This window comes from Macrobrachium rosenbergii, chromosome 20 (assembly GCF_040412425.1).
Source record: "Macrobrachium rosenbergii isolate ZJJX-2024 chromosome 20, ASM4041242v1, whole genome shotgun sequence".
NCBI lineage: Eukaryota > Metazoa > Arthropoda > Malacostraca > Decapoda > Palaemonidae > Macrobrachium > Macrobrachium rosenbergii.
This window is the reverse complement of record NC_089760.1, coordinates 44,752,546-44,772,500: the sequence shown is the minus strand read 5'-3', so window position 1 is coordinate 44,772,500 and position 19,955 is coordinate 44,752,546. Positions and strand designations below refer to the sequence as shown.

At 36.4% G+C, this 19,955-nt stretch overlaps 1 protein-coding gene across 1 annotated transcript in view; it reads right to left on the bottom strand.

Moving 5' to 3' along the window:
• Nucleotides 1-15,504, bottom strand: part of LOC136848975 (ribosome-binding protein 1-like) — a 72,707-nt gene extending 57,203 nt beyond the window's left edge. Inside the window, exons 1-2 of the mRNA XM_067121786.1 lie at nucleotides 15,478-15,504; nucleotides 14,582-14,795 (exon numbers count right to left, since the gene is read on the bottom strand). Coding sequence (XP_066977887.1) covers nucleotides 14,582-14,795; nucleotides 15,478-15,504 — 241 coding nt within the window. The remainder of the gene's footprint in view (nucleotides 1-14,581; nucleotides 14,796-15,477) is intronic.
• Between the last annotated feature and the right edge of the window lie 4,451 nt (nucleotides 15,505-19,955).

Genomic DNA, 19,955 nt, shown 5'->3' with positions numbered 1-19,955 from the left:
AAAAGTGCGGACGGACAGACAAAGCCATCTCAATAGTTTGCTTTTACAGAAAACTAACAACAAATAGCATGAGTCACTAAAATGGTGAAGAACGCCACAATGGTGTAAATGTAAATATATATTAAAATATATATAAAAAACTAGAGGTTTCGAGAACCTGGTCGATTCTCCTTGAAAAGGAGAATTGAGCAAGTTCTCGAGAGCTCTCGTTTTTGTAAATACATTCTTAATATATTTTCGCTTACGCCATTGTGTAATTCTTCAACATTAACACAAATACCAACAGAAAATCATTGCCAGTTAGAAATCGGTTTTCTATAGGAGAAAAAACATCTAATCTTTTAAAGGAAGTCATAATCTAAGAATAACTCGGAGAGTCTAATTTGATCATTCTTTACGTATTCCTAATAATGAACAACAATGTTCTTCTTCTTGTTTTCTTCATCCGCCACAACCAACCACAACAAACACCCAAACCAAAAGCAAATATGAAAAAAATAAATGAACAAAAAACAAAACAAACAGCCCTAACAGCAAAATGCATAAATAAAAGCAGTCCAAACGAAGCGAAAAGAGAAACAACAAGGCATGAAAAGAGGAGGAGAGCCGAGGCAGAGCTGAAATGCAGGAAATATTGCCAAATATCCCCGCAGTTGCACATCCAGCCCGTTGTATTTTGTAATGCATTTTTAAATCTTTATTACCTGAACCTTTCCCAACTCTCGTTGCAGCCATTGCTAATTCAAGGCTTTACCTCGCACGGTTCACGTTTTCTATTTTCTTTCCCTTTCCTGGGTAGAAAAATAGGGATGCATATATTCAAGCGCTCTTGACGTAATATATTATAAACGTCTGTTTTGCTCGACAGTGGACTGTCCCCCGTAAAAAGAGGTTGGCTCCAGGATACAACAAAGCAATAGTTATTGCTACACTCAGACTTTAGGCTGAGTTGGCAAAATACATTATACATTCACGTTTTTCTCAACAATGAACTGTTTCCTCAACTAAAATGGGGTTGGCTCCAGGATAAAACAAGACAAGAGTTATTGTATTTTTTTCTTGACAGTGAAGTGTCCCCCATTTAAAAAGAGGTTGGCTCCAGGATACAACACGGCAATAGTTATATTGTCACAGTCAAGACTTTACGTTCAATTGACATAATACGTTTTACATATATCTTTTTCTTGACAGTGAAGTGTCCCCCACAAAAAAGCGGCTGGCTCTAGGATAAAACAAGACAATAGTTTAGTCACAGTCAGGCTATAGGTTCAGCTGACATAACATATTTTACATGTATCTTTTTCTTGACAGTGAACTCTTCCCTCAACTAAAATAGGGTTGGCCCCAGTATAAAACAAGACAATAGTTATTGTCACAGTTAGACTTTAGGTTCAACTGACATAATATATTTTGCATGTATCTTTTTCTTGATAGTGAAGTGTCCCCCATAAAAAGGGTTGGCTGCAGGATAAAACAAGACCGTAGTTACTGTCACAGTCAGACTTTAGGTTCAACTGACATACTATACTTTACATGTATCTTTTTCTTGACAGTGAAGTGTCCTCCATAAAAAGAGGTTGGTTCCAGGATAAAACAAAGCAATAGTTATTGTCACAGTCAGACTTCAGGTTCAATTGACATACGTTTTTCTCAACAAAGAACTGTTCCCCATCTAAAATGGGGTTGGCTCTAGGAAAGCAACAAGACAAGAGTTATTGAAACGGTAAGACCTTAGGTGTTCAGTCGTGGATGTATACCTATTGTGCACAAAATATGTACACTCTTCAACAAAACTATCGTTCTCCAAAACAAAAAAACAAACAAAGAAAATCGTTTTATCTCATCTCTGCGTATTTCCACATTTATCGTCCCTTTCAGTTCTTCTTACGTCATGCACAATGCACAAACAATTTTTCTCGTGAGCTTGCACCATTTTTAGTTTTCTACAAAAGAAAACTATTATGCCGGCTTTGTCTGTCCGTCCGCACTTTGTCTGTCCGCCCTTAGATCTTAAAAGCTACTGAGGTTAGAAGGCTGCAAATTGGCATATAGATCATCCACCCTCCAATCATCAAACATAACAAATTGCAGCCCTCTAGCCTCAGTAGTTTTTTTAAAATTTTATTTAAGGTTAAAGTTAGTCATAATCGTGCTTCTAGCAACGATATAGGATATGCCACCACCGGGCAGTGTTAAAGTTTCACGGGCCGCTCCTCACACAGCATTATACCGAGACCACCGAAAGATAGATCTATTTTCGGTGGCCTTGATTATACGCTGTAGCGCCTGTACAGAAAACTCGGTTGCGCCAAAGAAACTTCGGCGTATTTTTTACTCGTTTTATATATTCATGGATTGGAAGTCTGAAAATTGAGAGAGAATGCAGGTGGAAAGTTGTGGTGCAGGACGAGGGGATACGAACATCGGGAAGTATGATGTTTGCACAGAATACAATACAGATGGCAACAGTGAGAAAAACTACATAGACTGGTAAAAGATCTTGAAAGCGTTTGTTAGAGTAAAAGTTGGAAATCAACAAATATAAACGATAAAACATCCAAAGCATAAACAATAATGATAGGCTTTGAGTCTCATAATAATAATAATAATAATAATAATAATAATAATAATAATAATAATACCGGAAAAAAGTCGAATAAATACAAACAATAAACACCCAAAGCATAAAAAATTATAGGTTTCTCATAATAATAATAATAATAATAATAATAATAATAATAATAATAATAATAATAATAATAATAATACCAGATTAACATGGTTTACTCTTCTGATAGGTCTAATGATCAAAGACTGTTTGAACGAACCTGACGCTATAGGAAGTACCTGTCTCTCTCTCTCTCTCTCTCTCTACAACGTTCCCTTGTTTGCTATGTCATACAGTAACCCGATTCCATATGGAATGCATTTCACCCTGTTAATAACTGTGTCACACACTGCAGTTGACTGTCAGTCTGTGTTGATCAAACGCATAGCAGTCTTGTCTACCTGTCAATCAGAATATATCGGGCTGCAAATAACCCTGTGCATAGTGGGCACGACTTTCCGCTATGTACAGATGCAAATTCTTATAATAAATAGTGACGGCGGTAAAAATAGAAATTTGTGATGTGGGATTATTGAAACCCAACACGCAAGAATATATCTGCCTGCTTTTAGATTTCTATAAAAGAAAACTATACGAAGACTGGACACTCACGAATGACTGCATTACTATAAACGTTACTACCCCAAAACAATTCTCCATATATTTTAATAATTTACTTACACTTTCATTTACTGATTTATTTATTTGCTAATTTACCTTTTTCAAACAACCGATTTCTTTCTGTATTTCCCATTACCTTCAGTTACTTTTTCGAATGAACACCATAATATTCTTTGGAAGCTTGAATTTCAAGTCAGTGGCCCCTGTGGGCTTGTTCCATATATGTGGGGTTCATCTCATGGATAATAATAATAATAATAATAATAATAATAATAATAATAATAATAATATTAAACTCTCGGATTCTTTGTCTACACTCTAGAGTTTAATAATAATAATAATAAAATAATAATAATAATAATAATAATAATAATAATAATAATAATAATAATAAACTCTCAGATTCTTTTTCTTGAGTTGCTGTCGAAATGTGGTTAAAGCAAAATCGAAATTGAAGCAACTAGTTTAAACTGCTTCAGATCAACTCCCAAGAAACTCAGATAAGAAACTGCTGAAACTCAGACTTGGGTCAGCGTGCGAAATTAGTTTCAGAACTGAGACTGAATGATGAAATGCCTTTTAATTAAATAATTTTTTAACTTAATTTTCCCATAATTCTATTAATTCTGGATTTCATTTCTGGCTGACCTGACAGTGAGATTAACAAGGCAGTGATTTGTTAATCTCACAGACCTGGCAGTGAGATTAACAAGGCAGTGACTTGTTAATCTCACTGACCTGACAGTGAGATAAACAAGGCAGTGACTTGTTAATCTCACTGACCTGGCAGTGAGATAAACAAGGCAGTGACATGTTAATCTCACAGACCTGGCAGTGAGATTTACAAGGAAGTGACTGGTTAATCTCACTGACCTGACAGTGAGATTAACAAGACAATGACTTGTTAATCTCACTGACCTGGTAGCGAGATTAACAAGGCAGTTAATTAAACTTTAACCACGGCCCGGTGGTGGCCTGTCCAATGTCGTTGCCAGATGCACGATTATGGCTAACTTTAACCTAAATAAAACTAAACTTACTGAGGCTAGAGGGCTGCAATTTGGTATGTTTGATGATTGGAGGCTGGATGATCAACGTACCAATTTGCAGCCCTCTAGCCTCAGTGGTTTTTAAGATCTGAGGGCGGACAGAAAAAAGTGCGGACGGGCAGACATAGCCGACACAATAGTTTTCTTTTCAGAAAACTAAAAATAAAGTTGAAACATATCAACTTTCCAAATCCATTACCGGATTCCATTTTTTTTCCTTAGATTAAAAATAATCTAAGCTTGCTTTTACGGTGTTAATTCCTTACCTGAATTATTTTAATGTTGCCTTTTCTACTGGCGATTATGAGTTATATTTCATGTTCGTCGATGATGTATGTTTTTATATTGGCAGTAGTCCTGGGAATACGGATTTAGGAAACGTGGGTGATTAGGAACAAACTCTTCCAAGGATTTTTATATTCTATTCTGGGTAAGAACACAATAGATGGGGCAGCGTGTCAATGTATGTATATAGTGGGTAAACAGATTTTCTATTTTTATTATCTCAAAGGAAACTTTTTTTATACATTTCGTCAGTTATGTATCAGTTTGATGTTTGTGCACAAACCCGAGAACGCTTATGCATACATACACATACACACACACCTTTTTATATATATATATATATATATATATATATATATATATATATATATATATATATATATATATATATATATATATATATATATATATATATATATATATATATATACACAGTATATATATATATGTATATATATATATATATATATATATATATATATATATATATACACATATATATATATGTATATATATACAGAAATAATCAAACACAATTACTTGTGGAACTGAAATAAATTTCTGGCTCACATCAGGATTATATAGGTCTTCCAATGGAAAGATAGAGATATATATAATAATATATATAAGCCATATATAGTCATATATATATTATATATATATATATATATATATATATATATATATATATATATATATATATATATGCATATATATACATATACACACATATATATATATTTATATATATATATATATATATATATATATATACATATACATACATGCATATATTTATATATATATACATATATGCATATATATATGCAGTATATATATATATATATATATATATATATATATATATATATATATATATATATATATATATATAATTCCGTGTGTATGCACGTGTGTGCCTATGCTTCTAAACATAAACGTCAAGAAATATATAAAAACCCAAAGTTACTTTTGAAATAAAAGAAAACTGCTCATCCACTTTTGAATCAGAAAATAAAACATTTGGTCTTTCATGTACCCCAACGAAAATTAGTTAAATGGTGGATCAGTTTTTTTATTCCATTCTCCAACTCACGCTGAAGTTCTATTTTTAAAACGAGAGAGAGAGAGAGAGAGAGAGAGAGAGAGAGAGAGAGAGAGAGAAATGATCGCCAGTCTCTATGAAAGATGAAACCTACTGCTTTCAAGGATCCCGGGATCGAATGAGTTTCTGATTGGACGTTGAAATCAAAAGGAATCCTGGGTCTAAAGCTGATATGTTATTTATTTCAATCAATGATATATATATATATATATATATATATATATATATATATATATATATATATATATATATATATACAATAAAACAGAAATAAATTTTTCACGTCTACTCGATTCTTCTTCTGAGAGCAACAATTTGACTCATACTATTGGGGAAAACTTCGCTGGTATGCAAGCAGTTAGCTTGCCCAGGAGTTCCAATTTTTATGAATAATAATAATAATAATAATAATAATAATATCTTATTACTCAGAAGGGATAATAATGAAAAGTGACTATATTCAGAACTATTGCCTTTCCCCAGGTTCTTACAGATTATGTACATCCGACGTGAGTCAGGTCACGTGATTGTGTGTTGATGCATCTTATATCAGCCTTGAAGAAAGAGTAGTATTGGGAAGAATTGCAAAAAGATATTGTATAAAATCAATTCCACTGATGTTCTGAGTCAAGTTTTTACTCAATTATATAATAATAATAATAATAATAATAATAATAATAATAATAATAATAATAATAATAATAATAATAATCAGAACTATTGCTTTCCCCTTCTTACAATTATCGGTCATAATAAGATAAGCCTTGAAGATAAAGTAAGAAGAATTAAAAATATTTTCCTCACTGAGGAGCTTTTATATATTAATAATTATGCACTAACAGAAGAAATAATTTTAAGAAGAATTGCGGACTTCTCTTCAGTGGAGGTCTTGTATAAAGCTCATTTGTCATTTCCATGGGGAAAATCAAAATCTGCATTTGCTTTTATATATTAATAATAATAACAATTGTTGCCGCGACGCGTTTCGACAGACTCTTCTGTCATTCTTCAGCGGGAATAATAAGTTGTTGTTTTAGATTTAGCTGGCCTTGTGTCAGCACGGGCTCTGCTTCTAGAGCAGCCCGTAACAGATTAATAATAATAATAATAATAATAATAATAATAATATTCATTCCAGCGTTAATGTCATGCCGGCTGACATCATCGGTAGATATTGGGCTGGATGAATGATGTCATTATCTACTCTTTTGTCGTAGTCACATGAACAGGGTTGTCGTTTTCAGGTATTCGTTGGATTTGGCATTAATTCGTGGGTAGGAGCGATGCCTCCTACGTCGTATTCATTGTTGGTTTTCTTGGTCTCTAGCAGGCGCAGAACTATATATAACACTGTTGCGGGAGATGGAAATAATCTGCACCTCCTGGGCGTGGCAGGAGATCCTTTTCATCGTGGTCATTCAATATAAGCGCCGGGCATCCTCGGACAGGACATCAAATTGGTAGACCACGTTCTTCTTGAGGGGTTCTCTTGCTGGGAGAGGCCGTCAAAAGGATCTCCTGCCAATGGGAACGCTGGAATGAATGACATTTCCAGGTTGCGAAGATCTTATTTCGGCAGAAATGAAGTTCGCCGTCTGCAACCAATCAGAATTCGCCATTTCTGCTTCTTTATTCAGAAAGACTGCAATTGTCCTCTACTAGCTCCTGCTTCAGAAGAGTTTCGAAACGCGTCGCGGCAACAATTGTATAGAACAACTGTATCAGTTAACTCCAGATTTTTGACTTTTTTGGTCGAGCTGTTAGCACGCACCTCCACTGAAGAGAAGTTGAAAATAGAAAAATCTTCCAAAATAAATAGCAGCAATAATATTCAATAATAATAATAATAATAACCCGATAAAGTGGCTAAAAATATTTCCTCACAGGAACTTATGCACTAACAGAAGAAATAGTAAGAAGAATTGAAAAGCTCTTGTATAAAATCAATTCCACTGATGCTGCAATTTCTTTTATAATAATAATAATAATAACAACCAGATAAGGTGGTTCTCTCATGAACTCAGCATTAACAGGAGTACTGAATTGGTCTCTCAGAACTATATCTCTAATCTCTCAATTCTAATCTCTCTCTCTCTTTATTTCTCTTTATTTCTCTCTCTTCCTTTTCTGTTCAGTATGGACTCAATTGGCCCTGCCTTCGTTTAGGAATACATTCAGTTAACTGAATTTGTCTGTCTTTGTGCCTCTCTTCTCTCGAGCTGCCTGTCTCTCTGTCTCTGTCTCCGTCTCTGCCTGTCTGTCTCCGTCTGTGTGATTCTCTCTCTCTCTCTACCTCTGTATGTCTGTCTGTCTCTCTCTCTTTCTTTGTCTGTCTGTGTCTCTCTCACTGTCTCTTTCTCTCTTTTTCTGTCTATCTCTCCCTGTCTCTCTCACTGTCTCTGTCTGCCTGTCTGTCTGTCTCTCTCTCTCGAAACGGGAGAAAGAAACCATGCGCTAATTGCATCTCTTCGACAACATAAAAAGCTGAAAACTTGAGCTGGCGTTTGAAAATGGAATAAAATAAAGACAGGCTTTAACCCGCTTGCTTTCCTGACGCAGGTATGCATACCGAGGGCTATTGTATTCAACAGCCAGTTTTTAAATCGATGCCAATTTTCTCTCTCTCTCTCTCTCTCTCTCTCTCTCTCTCTCTCTCTCTCTCTCTCTCTCTCTCTCTCTCTCTCTCTCTCTCTCCGTTCCGTTCTGCTGCTGCTTCAGTATCTGGGACTCTTTTACTTCAGTCCTAAAATAGGCGAATAAATGCGCATAAAAGTGTGTCTTTGCGCGTGCGCGTTTAGGTGCAACAGCAAGCGAGGACTGGTATGGAAGAGTGCGTGGTTACGTCTACATTCAAAGACCCTGAAACAATGGTCTCAAAGCGTGAATAAAATCAAACATGTTGGTGGTTTATATCAACAGTGGCCTACACAAGTATAATGCCATCTCTATAAAGAGGATGACATAATATCATACACTCCTAGATTTAGTTTCACCTCAGTCCTGTGTTTTGGTTCCAACTCCCCGTGATTTTAATGACTCTATTTTCCGAGAACTTGTTTCCTTTATCAGTGCGAATACTGCTCATAGCCTTGAGAACTAAGCAAATATCAGAGATTATTTACATTTGTGTTGTTTTGTCTGAGAATGGCCTAGGTGTGTGGTCACCTTAGAGGTGTAGAGACAAGCTGTTCTCCTTAAAAAGTTTCCCAAGACAGTTTGACCGCTTCACCCATTGTTTCAAGTATGTAGCCTTTTATTCTTGCTAATTTTTCCTTGCTGCTAGGTAATGATTTGAGTTGTGAAAAACGCTGTGGCAGACTCGAACATTTCCATGCAACTAATCTTGGTCAACCATCTAAATTCATAGCACTAATAGCAGTTTCTAGCCTAAGATATGATGAGACTAGTTGAGAAAAGCAGGTTTAGCATTCTTCAAGAGACTTACCACATATCAACAGGTTTTGGTAATGCCTCCGACACACGGTAACTCCGTCCAAAGAAGTTGACGCTAAATATCACTGCCCTAAAATGGAAAACTGCAGTATCTGCAAAATTTTCCAAATTGAGATATGCCACCTGTTGGGCTCGTGGAACACAAAATACACAAGTTCCTGCAGTTTCAGAATGATTTTTCAATGCTTTATTTAGGGGGCCCCATTTGCAGTATCTGCAAAGTCAGCAGTAAGGCAAGGGAAAACTGCAGTATCTACCATTTTTCTCAGTTTCGTATTTTTGCAGATACTGCAGTGTTCCAATTTAAGGCAGATTACTATGCTTTGTATTCTCATCCACAGTCCAAACTGTTAAAGACGGATTTTAGAAGCGACATGCTCATCTGGCATGAGTTTACTGAGAAAGTTCAGAATCACAAATGCTCCTGAACTCTGTGAGAATGTCCTACCATTTTACGATAAAATGAACTTCTATCTTGCCACTAAGTACACTACAGGGCCCCATGCTGCAATAGAAGCCGCTGGTACAATTGGCTAGCTTGACAAGCTATTATTATTATCATTATTATTATTATTCAGAAGATGAATCCTATTCATATGGAACAAGCCACCAAAGGGGCCATTAACTTGAAATTCAAGCTTCCAAGAATATTAAGGTGTTCATTAGGGAGAAGTAAGAGGAAGTAAAGGGAAATGCACAAAGGAGCGATCCCACTCACTTATTAAAAAAGAAAAAAATTAATAAATCAACAAATAGATAAAAAAACATATTGAAATGCAAGGAGAATAGTATTAGGGTAGCAATGCATTGCACCTTCGCTTGAATTTCTGAAGTTCCAATTGCAGAAGTTCAAACGAAAGTGCCAAGAGTCCAATAGCAGAAGTTCAAACGAAAGTGCCAAGAGTCCAATAGCAGAAGTTCAAACGAAAGTGCCAAGAGTCCAATAGCAGAAGTTCAAACGAAAGTGCCAAGAGTCCAATAGCAGAAGTTCAAACAGAGAGTGCAGAAGTTCAAGAGTCCAAGTAGCAGAAGTTCAAACGAAAGTGCCAAGAGTCCAATTGCAGAAGTTCAAACGAAAGTGCCAAGAGTCCAATAGCAGAAGTTCAAACGAAAGTGCCAAGAGTCCAATAGCAGAAGTTCAAACGAAAGTGCCAAGAGTCCAATAGCAGAAGTTCAAACGAAAGTGCCAAGAGTCCAATAGCAGAAGTTCAAACGAAAGTGCCAAGAGTCCAATTGCAGAAGTTCAAACGAAAGTGCCAAGAGTCCAATAGCAGAAGTTCAAACGAAAGTGCCAAGAGTCCAATAGAAGTTCACGAAAGTGCCAAGAGTCCAAAGCACGAAAGTGCCAAGAGTCCAATAGCAGAAGTTCAAACGAAAGTGCCAAAGAGTCCAATTGCAGAAGTTCAAACGAAAGTGCCAAGAGTCCAATAGCAGAAGTTCAAACGAAAGTGCCAAGAGTCCAATAGCAGAAGTTCAAACGAAAGTGCCAAGAGTCCAATTGCAGAAGTTCAAACGAAAGTGCCAAGAGTCCAATAGCAGAAGTTCAAACGAAAGTGCCAAGAGTCCAATAGCAGAAGTTCAAACGAAAGTGCCAAGAGTCCAATTGCAGAAGTTCAAACGAAAGTGCCAAGAGTCCAATAGCAGAAGTTCAAACGAAAGTGCCAAGAGTCCAATTGCAGAAGTTCAAACGAAAGTGCCAAGAGTCCAATAGCAGAAGTTCAAACGAAAGTGCAAGAGAGAAGTTCAGAGCAGAAAGTGCCAAGAGTCCAATAGCAGAAGTTCAAACGAAAGTGCCTAGAGTCCAATTGCAGAAGTTCAAGCAGAAAGTGCCAAGAGTCCAATAGCAGAAGTTCAAACGAAAGTGCCAAGAGTCCAATAGCAGAAGTTCAACCGAAAGTGTCAAGAGTCCAATAGCAGAAGTTCAAACGAAAGTGCCAAGAGTCCCATTGCAGAAGTTCAAACGAAAGTGCCAAGAGTCCAATAGCAGACGTTCAAACGAAAGTGCCAAGAGTCCAATAGCAGAAGTTCAAACGAAAGTGCCAAGAGTCCAATAGCAGAAGTTCAAACGAAAGTGCCAAGAGTCCCATTGCAGAAGTTCAAACGAAAGTGCCAAGAGTCCAATTGCAGAAGTTCAAACGAAAGTGCCAAGAGTCCAATAGCAGAAGTTCAAACGAAAGTGCCAAGAGTCCAATAGCAGAAGTTCAAACGAAAGTGCCAAGAGTCCAATAGCAGAAGTTCAAACGAAAGTGCCAAGAGTCCAATAGCAGAAGCTCAAACGAAAGTGCCAAGAGTCCAATTGCAGAAGTTCAAACGAAAGTGCCAAGAGTCCAATAGCAGAAGTTCAAACGAAAGTGCCAAGAGTCCAATAGCAGAAGTTCAAACGAAAGTGCCAAGAGTCCAATTGCAGAAGTTCAAACGAAAGTGCCAAGAGTCCAATAGCAGACGTTCAAACGAAAGTGCCAAGAGTCCAATTGCAGAAGTTCAAACGAAAGTGCCAAGAGTCCAATTGCAGAAGTTCAAACGAAAGTGCCAAGAGTCCAATAGCAGAAGTTCAAACGAAAGTGCCAAGAGTCCAATAGCAGAAGTTCAAACGAAAGTGCCAAGAGTCCAATTGCAGAAGTTCAAACGAAAGTGCCAAGAGTCCAATGGCAGAAGTTCAAACGAAAGTGCCAAGAGTCCAATTGCAGAAGTTCAAACGAAAGTGCCAAGCGTCCAATTGCAGAAGTTCAAACGAAAGTGCCAAGAGACACAGGGACAGAATTAGTGGCCTCGCTCACTGCACTGCACTGCTCAGTCATTTGTGGTCAAACATCGCTTACAACCTGAGGCTCAGACCTACTTGACGACCTATGCTTAGGCATGACGCTAGGTATATAATATTTCATATATAATTTATCAAAAACTTAAACAAATCAGGAGCTTCCTCTTGTTCTATATATGCTCAATGTAGTATCTGACGAATAATTCAACAAGCTTTTAGTTAATTTTCAAGATCGTCCATAAGGTTACTTTAGGAAATTAAAATTAAGTTCTTCTTATGTGTTATTTACACTCTTTACATAGGTTTCCCCAGGAAGGAGAAAACTCAGACTTCCAAAAATAAATGTAAAACAAGTACACACACACAGGGGTTCGTGTGAAGCTCCAGATGATCTAAATATAAAACCTCAATGCAGAGAAAACAGAATGAAGACTAATTTATCCAAAAGACATTTTTCAAAAACACTGAAGGAATTGGAATAAATGAATTGAATATAGAATTTAGGCCAAAGGCCGAGCACTGGGACCTACGAGGTTATTCAGCGCTGAAAAGGAAATTGACAGAAGGTTTGAAAGGTGTAACAGGAGGAAAACCTCAAAGCAGTTGCACTATGAATCAATTGTTAGGAGAGGGTGGAGAATAAGATGGAAGAGAGAACATATGAAAGGAGGTACAGTAAAAGGAACCAAAGAGGTTGCAGCTAGGGGACGAAGGCACGTCAAAAAGAACCTTAAGTAATGCCTACAGTGCACCGCTTGAGGTGCACTGACGGCGCTACCCCACTACTGGGAGGAAATGGAATAAGATAAACCTACTAATAATAAACTGAAGAGGAAAAACACCAACCTAGAACTAGCAAGGAAAGAGTTAACTAGAAACCAAAACAGTTCGAGCATTCCAAGAATCTATCGCAGCGATCACAGCCGGAATGCTTCGTAATCAAAGCGAAAATGTATTACGTGATTATCGGAAAACGAACGGTGGATATCCAATTTTATTCGCATTATAATTAGCATCAAGCATATCGCGATATGCGGAAGGCTTATTATTATTATTGTTATCGCCATTCGATCAGAAACGTAACAATCGCCCCCAAATAAATAAAAGAGAGAGATTATGGACGTAATAACGCCGGTAATTAGGATAAAAAATGGAAGCGATCAGCATCATTTGCGGGAGAGACGGAACGCAGGTAACCTAAATTTACGAAATACAAAAAAAAAAAAAAAAAAAAAAAAGATTCATTAATTATGATCAGGTCCCGGACACCTGGAATCCTAACGAGAATAGAAGGGGGCATTTCACAAAGGCTTCTCCCCTCGCCTTTTATGTTGGGGGGATGGGGAAGGGGGAGTGGGAGGAAGGGGAGGAATCTTTATGACCCGTCAATCCGTGAACCCCTGACATTTATTTCATGCTGGTGGGTCGAGATGAGGTCGCAACTAATGTTTAAGTGCTGAACAGAATCAGAAACAGATTTTTGTTCAGTTCTGAGAATAAAACGCGCCGCAAAAATCTCTATCGAACATTTCCTTGATCTTGCTTTTTAGAAGCAAATCTTCACGGGAACTGAAACTGAATAAAATCACAAAAACAATAATAACAGGAAGAGATAAAATAACTGTTTTTTTATGTATAGACGAAACATGATGAAGACTATTCATGCACAAATAATTGCAATTCTCATGGTAATTTGGATAGTGAGTAAAATCAAAAAAAAAATCAGGAAGAGATAAAATAGTTTTTTATGTATAGATGAAACATAATGAAGACTATTCATGCACAAACAAGCATGATGAAGATTATTCATGCACAAATAAGCACGATGAAGACTATTCATGCACAAACAAGCATGATGAAGATTATTCATGCACAAATAAGCACGATGAAGACTATTCATGCACAAACAAGCACGATGAAGACTATTCATGCACAAACAAGCATGATGAAGACTATTCATGCACAAACAAGCATGATGAAGACTATTCATGCACAAACAAGCATGATGAAGACTATTCATGCACAAACAAGCATGATGAAGACTATTAATGCACAAACAACTGCAAACAATAATTCGTTGCAACAATCACGATGCATAGTGTCCTATACCAAACCTGTTTACACAGCAGGGGTCTTAGTGCCATCAGCGGACCTCACGCGGCGCACTGTAAGCATGACTAAATGGTGTTCGCTGCACCCAATTTTTTTTAGCCTTTTGCCTCACCTCCATTCCACTTCCTTTCTTCAATCTTGCTTTCCAACCTCTCTGACTATTCCTTCTCAGTAAAGATGGTGAGTTTTGTCCTGGTTCAGCTTTTAGATAGTGGTACTTCATTTTCATCTATTTTGCTGTTCAACCACTCCAACTTTTTAACATAAATTTTATGAATCCAGTCCAATTCAAACCTAAAAAAAAAAGTCTAGTGACTAAAAAAATAGCCATTGGTGACTAAAATAAATAGTATTGGTGACTATAAATATAAAAATAGTATTGGTGACTATAAATATAAAAACAGTCATTGGTGACTAAAAAAAATTGTTTTGGCGACTATAAATATAAAAATAGTCACTGTTGGCTAAAAACAGCAGCTACTAGTGACTAAAAACATAAGTTATTACCGAACTACACCTAACAACAAACCATCAATCCTAAAGAGAAACGAGAAGATTCAACTCCAACGAAATTTGCAACCGCTTACACAGCCAACAGGTAGAACTTGTTCCTCCGAAGTCTTCCCGAACGGCGCAACCAAATGCCAAGTTCTCACGTGAAACTTCAAATATTGAAAACTTATTCCGGTTGACATTCAACAGCTGCTCTTCAATTTCTGTGTTTTTGATGTTAACATTCTTCCTTGCTTCCTCCCTTGTGCTTCTTAAAGGCGATGACTCCTGTGCGTTATTCCCAGAACCCTGTAAATAATGCAACCATACACTTTTATTAATTCATTTTTTATTTTTTAATAAGTGAAAAATCTTCTTTTTGCAAATACCTTTGCCTTCTCTTACTCCTTCCTAATGAAAACCATATTCTTTGGAAGCTTGAGTTTCAAGTCAATAATAATAATAATAATAATAATAATAATAATAATAATAATAATAATAATAATAATAATAATAATAATAATACATGACATGAGGTTAAAACTAAATAACTATGGCCGTTCATTGTTTGAAAGGTATGGTGTGTAGGTAACCCTTCCAAGTACTGAACACAACCTACGGCCTTTACTTTCATCACCCAACAATAATTGGGTCATTGAAATGTTTATTATTGTCATTCTCAACGTAGCTTTTTATTCACGCTTCAGAATATGAGAAATTTATATTATATAACCAAGAAATAACACTTTCCGAAATCCTCTCACGCAATATAATGCAAATGACATACAAGACATAGATGATATCGATTTTCTAAACTGCCCCTCCTCGTCAAAACTTTGGAACTTAAAAATTTCAAGCGAAGATGCAATGCCCTGCTACCCTGATGCTATTCTCCTTGCGTTTATAATACATTTTTTTTTATTTATTGATTTATTATTTTATTTCCTTCTTTTTAACGAGCGAGATATCTTCTCTCTGCATTTCCCTTTACCTTCTCTTGCTTCCAAATGAGCGCCATATTCTTTGAAGCTTGAATTTCCAAGTCGAATGGTTCATCTTCTGAATGATGGGCTTGTTCCATATGAATAGGTTCATCTTCTGAATAATAATAATAAAAATAATAATAATAATAATAATAATAATAATAATAATAATAATAATAATATTATTATTATTATTATTATTATTATTATTATTTGGAAGCTTGAATTTCAAGTCAATGTCCCCTGTGGTGGACTTGTTCTATATGAATAGGGTTCATCTTCTGAAAAATAATAATAATAATAATAATAATAATAATAATAATAATATTATTATTATTATTATTATTATTTGGAAGCTTGAATTTCAAGCCAATGGCCCCTGTGGTGGGCTTGTTCCGGATGAATAGGGTTCGTCTTCTAAATAATAATAATAATAATAATAATAATAATAATAATAATAATAATAATAATAATAATAATAATAATAAAAACCTAAACTCAGATGTAAATATGACTGAATTTCTCTAAGCAAGCCAGTCATAAAACTCCAGTAAAAAATCAAGACATCCAAGACAGCAGATTTTAATGGAAGCTGGCGCGATGGAAGTCTGCCGTCCGGTTCATATTTAACGTGAAAGGGTTACTAAAAATATACACTGTATATGTAACCTTATACAATAAAATATTATAATACAGCACCTTTCTAAATCCAAAGAATCATACCTCATTAAACCTCATTAACATTTTAAAATTAAGTGCACTTCTCCCCGCATTAAGGATCATTATAATGAGAAACACTTTAAAAGATTTATAGAGCTGAGAAATCTAATTACGTAGACCGTTTCAGAAATTAAATTGTAATATTTACAGGTTTGCAATTTACGAGCTTACAAAGCGAGAATGTTGAAAAAACCAACATATTAAAAATGCGCAATCGAGTTTTCTGTACAGCGTATAATCACGGACACCGAAAATAGATCTATCTGTCGGTGGTCTCGATATAATGCCGTATGAGCCGCGGCCAATGAAACCCTCAGCCTGCCGTCGTGGCCTGTCCTATATCGTTGCCAGAATCACGATTATGGCTAACTTTAACCTTAAATAAAATAAAACCCACTGAGGCTACAGGGCTGCAATTTGGTATGTTTGATGACTGGAGGGTGAATGATCAACATACCAATTTGACGCCCTCTAACCTCAGTAGTTTTTAAGATCTGAGGGCGGACAGAACAAAGTGCGGACGGACAGACAAAGCCGGCACAATAGGTTTCTTTCACAGAAAACTAAAACCAGGTTTTAGGAAACGTCAACCATAAATTTTCCCGTGTTTCTGATTACTCTGAAGTATCTTATCTTTATCGACGGAACCTCTCGACATTCGACATCCATAAATTTCTTCTAGTTTTCTTGCAGGAGACATGAGAAGGAATCAGGAGACAAATTGAGTGAGATAAGGAAGTGTGGAAGACAAACAGTGATAAATGGCTGAACAACTGACAGAGAATAATTGGATAATCAGAAAAGTCGACAAGACAGAAGGAAGTTATAAATTATAATGAAGCATTAGCGAGAGTCCACAATCTAATAAACTATACCATAAACATGAGTCGGTGATTTATCGCATATTTGTCACAAACATGTTGAAAACAAGTCACCGACCGCAAGTGGAGAACGATCCTTTGGAAAATGTTGGATACTTGTATGAAGCACTAGTTAGAACGATTAGTAAGTCGTTGATTTGTATTCAACTTGTCTGTGATATCTATGCGATAAGCTGTCGACATATGTTTACGGCACGCTTCACCGTCGATGCAAAAATAATACGAAACTATGATAAATAATTTCATATAAATTTGCACTCAACAAGCTCGGCAAAACAAAAAGGAATCTATTCTTCCAAGTCCAATACGGGGAATTCTAACCCCTTTAACAAGTGAAAAATGCACCGAAGTTTCTTCGGCGCAATCGAGTTTTCTGTACAGCCATTACAGCGTATAATCAAGGCCACGAAAACAGATCTATCTTTTGGTGGTCTCGGTATAATGCTGTATGAGCCACGGACCACGAAACTTTAACCACGACCCGGTGGCGACCCACGTATATCGTTGCCAGAAGCACGTTTACGGCTAACTTTAACCTTAAATAAAATAAAAACTATCAAGGTGAGATGGCTGCAATTTGGTGTTTGATGAATGGAGGGTGGATGATCAATATACCAATTTGTAGCCCTCTGGCCTCTGTAGTGTTTAAGATCTGAGAGCGGACAGAAAAAGTGCGGACGGACAGACCAACCAGGCACAATAGCTTTGTTTTACAGAAAACTAAAAGCCAAATGTAACTGTTAAAGATTTTATGTAACTAAGAGCGACAAGATGATATATATATATATATATATATATATATATATATATATATATATATATATATATATATATATATATATATATATATATATAAAAAGAGAAACTTGTGGCATATCAGTGAACGATGGAGTCCACAATGGAGGCGGCCTGACTATTCTCTAAGTCTGACAAACTTCCCAGCTCTCTCTGATTTACCCCGAACTTGTCACATTCATCCACAGCCGAGAACTTCCCTTGACTTCTCCTCCTCCTCCAGGAGTTGGAGGGTGAGGGGCGTCCCGAAATTGACGGTCCTTTCTCTCTTTCTTTTCTCTTATAAGATAGTCGTTGGGGTTTGTGGTTCCATGAATGGGAGAAATGTATGACGAACAAAAATGGCCAAGCATTTCATTTTAAATAAATGCTAGCTTCAAGGTAAAACTGCCTTCTTTTGAAACGTAATAAAGTAATTAAAATACATACAAAATATTATATATTACTATTATTACTGTTATTATTCAGAAGATGAACCCTATTCACACGGAACAAGCCCACCAAAGGGGCCACTGCCTTAAAATCCAAGCTTCCAAAGAAGCAACCGAAGGTTATGGGGAACACAGAAAGAAGAGATCACTTATTAAGAGAGAAAAATTAATAAACAAATTAATAAATACACAGAAAAATGTAAGTAAAATATTAAAATACAAGGAGAACTGTGTTTTAGTTTCCCGAGAAAGAGAGTTCCTATCTGTTTTCCTGTAGATTCCTATTTCCCGTTTACCACTTCTTTTAGTTTCCAGCCTCTTTTTAGTTCTCTGTAAAAGAAAACTATTGTGCCGGCTTTGACTGTCCGTCCGCAGTTTTTCTGTCCGCCCTCAGATCTTACAAACTACTAAGGCTAGAAGGCTGCAAATTGATATGTTGATCATCCACCCTCCAATCATCACACATACCAAATTGCAGCCCTGTACCCTCAGTAGTTTTTATTTCATTTAAGGTTAAAATTAGCCATAATCGTGCTTCTGGTAACAATATAGGATAGGCTACCACCGGCCCGTGGTTACAGATTCATGGGCCGCGACTCATACAGCATTATACCGAGACCACCGAAAGATAGATCTATTTTCGATGGCCTTGATTATACGCTGTACAGAAAACTCGATTGCGCCAAAGAAACTTCGGCGCATTTTTTACTTTTTTTTTTTTTTACAAATAACAAAACTATCCTCAGTAAATTTAACGAGAAAATGTCTTCGATAAGGATAAGAGATTTGTAAATATATAGCATTAAACACAGATGAAAGTCCACAGAGGGAGATTTCATAATGCAACACAATATTGTCTTCAAGTGCCGCCTCCCCTTTTATGTTAAATACTCTCTCTCTCTCTCTCTTCTGAGATTACGCAATAACTCATATTTATAAGCTACCCTCTGTGTATGCTTAATTTACATTCTAGATCATACTTCACTAAAACCTGCTGTATGAACAGCACAGACGACTAAGAGGTTCTGAGACTTCTCAAGAGTCAAGAAATAATATGGGATATCTTTTACGTTCTCGACCCAAATAACAAGTAAAAAATGCGCCGCAGTTTCTTTGGCTCAATCGAGTTTTCTGTACAGCCGCTACTGCGTATAATCAAGGGCACCGAAAATAGATCTATCTTTCGGTCGTCTCGGTATAATGCTGTATGAGCCGCGGTCCATTAAACTTTAACCACGGCCCGGTGGTGGCCTATCCTATATCGTTGCCAGAAGCACGATTATGGTTAACTTTAACCTTAACATAAAATAAAAACTACTGAGGCTAGAGGGCTGCAATTTGGTTTGTCTGATGATTGGAGGGTGGATGATCAACATACCAATTTGCAGCCCTCTAGCCTTAGTAGTCTTTACGATCTGAGGCGGACAGAAAAAAGTGCGGACGGGCAGACAAGGCCGGCGCAATAGTTTTCTTTTAGAGAAAACTAAAACTAGGAATTTACAGAAATGAAATACCCAGTTTCTAAAGCTGACATGTTTTATTAAGTTCATGTCAATGGGAAATAATTATATCGATTTAAATTAGGAATATCCTCATTTCTAGAGTCACAATGGAGATACGATGAATCTTCTAATTCTTTCAAGTTAACGTCACGGAGGA